At 36.7% G+C, this 9,748-nt stretch overlaps 1 protein-coding gene across 1 annotated transcript in view; it reads right to left on the bottom strand.

Moving 5' to 3' along the window:
• Positions 1-6,342: 6,342 nt before the first annotated feature.
• Positions 6,343-9,748, bottom strand: part of LOC135087207 (facilitated trehalose transporter Tret1-like) — a 57,270-nt gene continuing 53,864 nt past the window's right edge. Inside the window, exons 13-15 of the mRNA XM_063982047.1 lie at positions 7,244-7,389; positions 6,916-7,036; positions 6,343-6,782 (exon numbers count right to left, since the gene is read on the bottom strand). Coding sequence (XP_063838117.1) covers positions 6,696-6,782; positions 6,916-7,036; positions 7,244-7,389 — 354 coding nt within the window. The 3' untranslated portion in view covers positions 6,343-6,695. The remainder of the gene's footprint in view (positions 6,783-6,915; positions 7,037-7,243; positions 7,390-9,748) is intronic.

Below are 9,748 nucleotides of genomic sequence, written 5' to 3'. Positions count from 1 at the left end.
ATACACGACACTGATGGCAAAAAAATATAAAACAATATTTTTAAATATTCATGGAAAAGTCCATGAAATCAGGAAAATGGTACATATTATTATGCGGGCGAGCTATCGGACAGTCCCCCCGCTCTCCTGGGGCGGCGGCTGCATGTGCTCGGTGGTGTAACGGGGTACGCGGGGGTGGTGCGGGCGGTAACAAGTGCCATCTCGAAAGTTTTAGGAGATGTTTGAACAAGGTTTTTTACTACTAATGTAATAGTTAACATTATATTTATGTTTTTCCTTTCATTACTTTTATGTGTGCGTTGTTTTACAAAACCACAGCCTGTATTTGCAATGTATACTGAACTATCCAGACTGTCCTATCCGTGACATTGACAGCGGGGCGCCCCACCGTCAATACCGGATCGCTGGTTCCAATTTTTGCCATGTTGGAAACTTTAAAGTTGAACGATGGTGGCTTCCCCCTGTCAATGAGTTTTGTGGGACAGTTGAGTTTAGGTCATCTACAGGATGTCCCAAAAACAATGGATAACCCTGTAACCATCGATAGGCCTCGCCATGGTCTCCCTAACGTCAAAATTTGACGTTAGGGAAAATCATTGGGGTAGGCCTATATTCAGCAGTGAACGTTCTATGGCTGAAATGATGATGATGATAAAATATTGCTTTATTTAAATTCCTACGCTAAAATTTATCCGTTTGTATTTAATGCCACCATGCAGTCCTAGTTTAAGTATTACGAGAAAAACTCATTTTTGTAGTTTTTATACTAGTTGCTATTCTAGTAGCCATGAGATAAAAATAATACAGAATACATAGGCTTGTGATAGCTTTATCTAATCTAGAATCTCAATTTATTTATTTATTTATTGCACATAATAGATACATTGTATATTGTTAGGTACTAGGTACTAACATACAAATGCACACCCGGTTGGGTACAGCAATATAAATAACAATAATTAATTCTTAAAAGTCAATGAATTATTAATTTTTCCTTCTTTTCCGCAATGTCTTTAATTTTTCATACTTTTAAACTAGTTTGACGAACTTTAATCTTTTCTTTTGATAGCATAACTATCCCTTGTGATAAGGATAAAAACTAGATTAAAAAATATCCTCATTTGTAGAAATGGCATGAGAAAAAGTAATCCTAAGTGGCAATTTTCTAAAAATGCACAAAAACTTACAAATCTTGAAAACGGTGATATTTTTACTGGAGTCAATGATATTAGGGAGACCTTAAGGCGAGGCCTATCGATGGTTACTGGGTAATCCATTGTTTTTGGGACACCCTGTATATTACAATCAGCCGTACAATCCGTATCCGTCATATAGTTCCAAAATACTGAACTGTCCTATCGATGACATTGACAGCGGGGCGCCACCGTCAATACCGAATCGCTGGTTCCGATTTTTGCCATGTTGGAAACCATAAAGTTGAACGATGGTAGCGCCCCCCTGTCATTGAGTTTGGCGGGACAGTTCAGCGTGGGTCATCTATACATTTAATGTCATTTTTTTCTAGTGAGCGCGTTTGATTTAAACTTACACTCAGTGGGTCTAGACAAAGTGCACTTTTTGATCGAATCGAAAATCGAAACCGTGAAAACTCCATACAAAAAAAAGCCTTTTCGACCACTTTTCGACTGGTTTGCGATTAAAATGTGCACTTTGTCTAGACCCACTGCTCTCTGATAACGAGTAGGTAGTTAGACCCAGAAAAACAGTGACAGAACGGTTAGACCTAAGTCACATTTTTTTAAACCTTTCTAAAAATCCCTAATCATAATCTAGCACAAAACGATTTTGAGAAAAAAACTTGTTATAATTATTTTGTTAATTCCAACATTTATTATCTGCGTAATCATTAGACGCCCCCAGGTAGGCACTTGTGGGCTTATTCTACGTACTACCGTACTACTATCCTAAAATGTGAATGTTTGTGTGGAAGTATAGATGTTACTCTTTCACGCAAACACTACTGAACGGATTTTGATAGGAATAACTCCCTGAATAGACTGAGCTGAACAGTTGAAGCTGCGTTTTTACCCCCTGTTGGGGTCAGCAAGACGAGTTACCTCTAATGTGTAATGCTGTAAATAAGTATACTTACCCTATTAACGAATTTCAATAGCAATGCAACAATGCAATGATAGGGCGCTTCTACGAAAATAAGCCTGAATTTTTAGCTTTCTTTTTAGCTTAACTTTATAGGCATCTTGTTCTTCATTCAAGATGAAAGGTAATAATTATGAATAAGTATTACCTAACTCAAATTACACTACCCTCTTAAAATATTATTTGCGGTATTTATATAAAATACCGTACAATAGCACGTTAATATTACTAAACCCACCTAAAATGTACCTACATACCTAGTTTAAATACTAAATAGTTAATTGGAAATCTGTGTTTACAAGTTTAAAACTACTGAAAGATTGTCTTCATCATTTATTTACATAGGATATATCACACTAGAATCTATTGTAGAATCTAGTGAGATCAACGGATAAACTTTCGTCTACATAATAACAACAAAATCTAAAATAGGTCCATGGTGTAATTTGTATACTTGATCAAACAAAAAGGATAGCTTCTACTGCTCAACTACAGTCTACAACAACTTACCCCAAGAAGAGACCGAAGTTATCTTTGAATTTGATTTTGGTCGTGTAGGAAAAATTGTTAACCTAATTGAATTTTAAATAAACATCTTGAATAAAATCGAACTGCCTAAGGTTGGAATCGAACCCACGACGTTTCGCTTGCCGGGCGACTGCTCTCCCATCTGAGCTACTTAGACACTAGATATAATTGAGTAGTATTATTCAACCGTTTTTGTTTGATCAAGTAGGTACTTATAAACATTGCATCCTGTATGTATGGTAATGTTATGTACTTACGTACCTTCTTGTTGTGAATCAGCAACACATCGTGGACATTCATTGACGCAAAGAAAACACAAATTGATTGTGCAATTAACGTTTGTCGGGACATGCTCTAGCTCATTGTTACCATCATCATAACACAGCTCTGGCTCGTCCATTGCAAGCTATGTTCATTGCAACTATAATATTCTCCGGCACAATAAACATTTATTCAAAGTTTTAAAGACACGTATGTGAAATTAACTTTAAACGTACCGTCACAGTCACAGTTCACTGCCAACTTCACAAACTCTGAATTCGTCGGTTGACGACTCATTGACGGCCCCATTTTGAATATGTTTCGGTGTGTCGGTACCCTCAAAATAATACTAAGTAATGACAGCAGAACGTTATTTTAATCAGTGATGTACCTACGAGCGAGCGAGACTCAAACTTTAAAGACATAAATGGCTGAGTTGCACCACCTACTTAACATAAACGGTAACTAGGTAGGTATAACGTTAATCGATGCTTTTTGTATGGATTGGAATTTGACAGATTTTTGACGTTTCTTAAAGTAAGATGGTGCAACCTCAGATCGTAGAAGGGATCTTCTATGATCTGAGAGTGCAACTCAGCCTAAGGCCCGGTTTCTGAATATTGAGAATGACTTATCTACTTACTTTAAAGCTTCAGCTTGCTAATTTTCTGCATAAAGGTTGAATTTATTATGAAAAGATATTATTAAAAAATGAGCACGCTCAAGCCAATAATTTGAATTTGGAATATTCAATCTTTCATTCTGTCAATGAGGGCTATCGTTTTAGCGCTCACCAGTTGGCGCCACTGTAGAGTAAGGTCCTGTCACTTGCTAGTAGCGAAGACAGTGGCGCCAACTGGTGAGCGCGAAAGTGGTAGGAGGACTACCGCATTTGCACTCATCAAGATGGCGCCACTGTAGAGTAAGGTCCTGTTAATCGCCAGGGGTGCCAACTGTTGAGTATAAAAACGATAGCTCTCATTTCATAGAATCTGTAGGAATGACACTTGATTGGTTGTTCAAAACATTTCTCCGAACGGAACGGATCATCACTTTCCATCAGTTGAGATGCAGCAGGCCAAGAGTTTCCTCGTTGTGGATAAAAACAACTTACCTACTTACCTTACTTACTGTTGACGCACACGCTTTCGGGACTCTCGACTCGAGAGTCGATAAGACACGATTATTGGCTTATTCATGCAACAAAATAGTTTTTGAATATTACCTATTCAGATTTGCTCTTTTGACTTCAAGGCTTGAGAAGTAAAAGACCGTCTACTTAATCTTTAGTGCGTAAAGACTATTTACCTACTTTCATCACTAGACCTGACTTCCTCACCACGCTTGTATTGAAATGACGACCTGTCATTTTACTTCAGTTTTGTGGGTGCCTATTCACATTTTTTAAAATTTCCATTTACCCGTTGTGGTTAAAAATGAGGAATACCTACCTACCTGCAAATTAAAGTTATTACTTACCTAATTGACACATAATATTCAGTAGATTTTAGCACTTGTATCCCTTATATTTTTACCCAACTGCGCCAGAAGGAAGGTTATGTTTTTCAAGTATGTAGTAGGTATAATATTTCTTTGGCACGCGCGCGCTCTGTAGCCTAAATGCGTCAATAAATGTAGACAATTTTTTTTTCTCTAGTCCTATCGAGTGTGGTGGAATAGAGGTATTAAAATAAAGGGTTCCTTATGCCTTGCAAAAAAAATTGTAATTTAACTAAAAAACTCAAATTAGAGATATTATTGAAAAAAGTAAAAAGATAGACTATATTAGGCAGGCCGGGGTAGGCCCTGCCCTTCTGGCAGATAGAACCTCACATAACCCTCAAATATATAATAATCAAATCAAATCTTTCTACTTTATAAATTAGCGTAGTAAGATGTCGAAGTAATATAGGTACTACCGTACTACATACGAACTATAAGGTTGAATTGCACCACCTTATTTTAATCGTAACAATCACATTAACCGGTGCTTTTTGTATGGAGTTTGACAGATTTTTGACGTTTGTCAAAGTTAAAGTAAGATGGTGCAACTCAGCCTAAGTTGTCGACAGAATAACATTAGGTACACATGAGTTGATAAATTAAAATCATAGTAGGTACCTAGCTACCTTTTGGGCAAATTACAGAGCGGTGACACCACGTAGAAAATTAAATTATGCACACAGCCGCAGTAAATAAAAATAAAAGCCGCTAAATGCGATTTAGTTTACGTATTTATTGGTACATATTGTTATAAATTTCATATTCATATTATTATTATTTATCATAATTAGCTAGTGGTTCACTACATACCAGTATACCACCTTAAACATACCTTAGTCCAGCAGCGGGGTTCGAACCCGCGTCCTTCGGAACACGAGTCAGCCAGTTAATGTTTAGCCAGTCGACTATTGTTGCTTTTATAAAACACAGATTATCTACTTTTTAAATTTATTTTCTACAAATATTTTATGGAAAGAGGGATACTTAGGTACTTAGTTACCTTTATAAGCAGAAACGGTACTATTATTCTGTGCAGAAACCGGGATTACTAAAAAGTTTTTGGTGGAATAAAACCTTATCTCACCAAGCAACAAGATCTAAAATACGAAAACAAATTGAAGCCCCGCTGCGGATTGCGAATGATTTATGATCTGATTACTTTTATAATTTAATAAATTACAACCCAAGCTCACATCTTAGGGGCTTCGCCACTTGCCAAGTCGGTAGGTAAAATAATGGAATTATTAAGGATTTTTTTTCGCAATTCTATGAAAGGGAATATTAATAAGTAGGAACATTAAATTTTGTTACAAATTTTGTAGTATTAAGGTCGCTTACCACCCGGGTGATGAAATGATGAAGATTATGATGAGGATTTGTAGAATTTTGTTATCTTTGTTACGGCGAGTTATAATAAGTTAATTACTAAGGTTCATAAGAAGGCTCAAGGTCACCCAAAGGGCGATGGAGCGGGCTATGCTCGGAGTTTCCCTGCGTGATCGAATCAGAAATGAGGAGATCCGTAGGAGAACCAAAGTAACCGACATAGCTCGCAGAATTGCTAAAATCAAGTGGCAGTGGGCGGGGCACATAGCTCGTAGAGACGATGGCCGTTGGGGCAGGAAAGTTCTCGAGTGGCGACCACGGGCTGGAAAACGTAGCGTGGGCAGGCCTCCTACTAGGTGGACCGACGATCTGGTAAAGGTCGCGGGAAGAGCCTGGATGCGGGCAGCGCAGGACCGTTCATTGTGGAAAACCTTGGGGGAGGCCTTTGTCCAGCAGTGGACGTCATTTGGCTGAAACGAATTACTAAGGTGGTAAAATGGCGTTTACTCGCACGTTAATTCCAAGTTCAAGATTTACTTACAATCAAAGGTGCTGGTTTCTTCAAAATGTTGGATTTTTGAGGGTATTAAATAATACTTAAGTAGGTATTTATATATAATATTATTATGTTGTTTAAGAACTTCAGTCTATATTAAACATGTGTTTTTGTGTCACAAATCACAGTTACAAAGAATAATATTTTTATTTTTATACTTACAAAAATTATACAGAATCGTCGATTTCTATAAAAAAAAATGTTTCAAATACTTACTTATATGTATATTTTTTACTTATTTTTAATTGATGTATCTATACCCCCTGAGATAAAGGAAACATGAATTTGTGTTTTATTTAATTGTATTAGGATTAAAGTATAAAACATCAAGCGATAGGAGGCTTTGATACTTCACAGAATGACCCTGTTCATCTCATACAACAAGCATCCTGCTACAATGACGTTATAAGTTAGAATTGTCCCCTTCAAACGATGGGTTAGTGCTTCCCTTGATTTCATACATTCTTGATATGTCGGTTTTCGGTCTCTTCTGAAAAACAAAGTAGAACGATCAACTAAAATCTAGATGATGCGTAAAAATATAATTGAGACTTTTACACTATTAATAAAAATGTGTTAAGAATTTGGGAAATGCAGTTTCTAAGTTAAAAAAGAGAACTGACCTTAGACTTGTAAACTTTGTTATTTAGCTTCTTTCGGCCCGCGAAATGATTCTCAATGTCGATTAGTTTCTTGCCTTCAGTTTCAGGTAGGATAAAGTAGAAAATTACGCAGCTGGTCAAACTGAAATAAAAAAAAATATTTGCTCAAGCTTTAAAGACTAAGCTTCAAGTCGCACCACCTAACTAAAAGTAACTTTAACTGTAACTACTTATCTATAGCATAACCAGTGTTTTTGTATTGAGTTTGACTTTTGACGTTTGTTAAGCAACTTAAGATGGTGCAACCTAGCCATATTAATGTGTAGCATAAGTGCCATTGACCACTGACCATACTATACTGTAAAAGCCGTAGGTTCCCCATATAGAAAGACTGTCAACCATGCTGATGTACATTTTGTTGGTTAGGAACCCAAATATGTAGCCCACCGCACTGGCGAGCCCTGCGCTGCCTGCTCTAGTTTTCGCACTGAAAACCTGAAAATGGGAATAAAATAGGTATATAATTTACAATGTACAATACAATAAATCATCCACTCTAATCATCACAATACCTAGGAAACATCTTTGCTGAAAACCAGTGTCGTGGCACCTTTACCTAGGCGCAGACTGCAAACTTTTTGTCGGCCGATAGTTTAGTCGGGCAGTTAATCAGTACGGATAATCAGTAAGTCCGCACATTACACCGATTGGTTCTTCATACAAATTAGAATCGGGCCCAACTATCGGCCGACTAAAAATCGGTTGTCACGCTAAGGGCCTTTTTGGCACAGGACACTCAAAGTCTTGTGTGCTAAATTGTTTTTTCTTAACCCCCCCATTTGTCATCATTGATAAACACACACTGGATGTAGACTTTCATCTTATGGCACTAAGGTATTTTAGATGACTCTACCGAGCTGTATCACTTATCCAAGCTATTGGTGTTAAGACGTCCACCTACAAGGTGAAGAAGGTGAGATGAGCTTATAGAGGTTGTGGCAATGGCAATCAGTTAATCTCGAAATCATTGGAGGCCTATGCTCAGCAGTTTATGTGCTATGGACGCCATAAGTGTAGCTGCAATTATAATAAAAATAAATAAATCGTTGGGCAATTTCATACAGCGCCATTTAGCTACAATATAAGCAACAAATATACTTGTGTTATGGTTGCTAGCTTAACGGATATACTACTTATTTACTGTTTAAACACAAATGATAATGTTTTTGTTATTCATAACAAGACCGCAATCGCACCTGGTCTTAAGTGATATGCAGTCTGGGATGTCATTCTTAGTTAAAAAACCCTTTTTTGGTGCTTGAAAACTAATTTATTTTATGATTCATATAGGGCCCTGACCATATGAATCACGCACAGATAAATCAGTTTTTTGCCTAAAATCGAGCAAAACTCGTCATACATACAGACTACAGTGTTGTCATTTTTCTACATGAATCTATAACCCAAAAGCATCACAAGAAAGACAGATTAGATTTTTAATGCAATAATGTAATTTTATAAAGTAGGCATTGTAATCAGCATGCCACCTGAACCAAGCACAGATGAATCAAGTATTTGCCTTCGTCACACCGGGTTCTAAGCCAACCAGCTCCACGTCTGCCTTCTAGATCATCCGTTGCAAGATGGGCTTGCCTCCACGCCAGAAACCAGACTCCACAGATATGGATAGATGCAGCATGTGTCAAAAATTGTATGAAGCCGAGCGTGCCACTTTTTAAACGTCATTAGTGTCATTTTAGCGAATTTTAGTGATTGCCGCAACGTAAAAGTAATCGTATCATCGTACTGCATTTGCAAAGTCATCGAATGATATCGTGTGAATCGATTCGAAAATTAATTAATTCCAATAAAACTGATAATTTGTTAAATACAAAACCAAAAACATCTTTATTTACCTTTTTAAAATAAATTAATTCTTACAAATCATCAAATCTCGTTATTTTTTTTACCCTACCAGCGTTTCAAGACATAAATTTGTCAAGTGCATGAATACATGCATCAGTGTGTGTCTTATTGTTATGAGTAAGTACGGTTCCTTGGGATCGGTATGAGTGCACCACATACAGGGACCATGGTTTTAACTCTTAAGAGTACATCGCAGGATATGTATTAAAAACAATGCTACTTTATACTTCTTCTACTGCTACTTTATTCTAATTAATTATTTGTTACTTGTGCTGTTAATTACAATTCTCAATCCGTAAATAATTTCTTCTTTCTACCGTGTTCGTAGGGGAGAGGGGGGCAGCTTTGGACAGGGCCAGCATAGAACAAATGAATTTAAAAATCACTGGTTTAGGCTACAATGGTATAAATCATAATTTATATTGCCAGCACTGATGCGCATAGCTGTCACATCTCATTTTTAATATTTAACTGTAGGTTAACCGGTAAAAGTGCTTTTTTGTATTTGACTGCCAGTTTCGCACTTTTTTATTTTGGTTCTAAGGTTTTTGTGGACGTAGTTTTATAAAATAGTGAGTGGTTTGTTTACTATATGGAAGTTTAAATAGTTTCAATGAAGATTTGATAAGAAATTGCAACATAAAAGTATGTTCCGTTATGAAATTTATGTTTTTTTCTGGAAATATACCCATGGGGCAGCTTTGAACGAAATGGTTGGGGCACCTTTGAACTTTGTCAATTTTCTTTTTTCAGTGGTATAGCCTGACCAGGAACATAAAAACCCTCGCCATGTTGCGGAAATCTAATGGTACTAATTTCTTTTAATGGCAACAATAACTAAAAACTTCATTGACATGTCACCTTGCATGTCAGTCTATTGCTGTCAAAGTGTAAACAAACTTTATTTTAAATGTGCGCAATTGATTTT

This window comes from Ostrinia nubilalis, chromosome Z, assembly GCF_963855985.1.
Source record: "Ostrinia nubilalis chromosome Z, ilOstNubi1.1, whole genome shotgun sequence".
NCBI classification, from domain to species: Eukaryota; Metazoa; Arthropoda; class Insecta; order Lepidoptera; family Crambidae; genus Ostrinia; species Ostrinia nubilalis.
The sequence above is the reverse complement of the archived record's forward strand: the minus strand, read 5'-3'. Positions and strand labels throughout refer to the sequence as shown.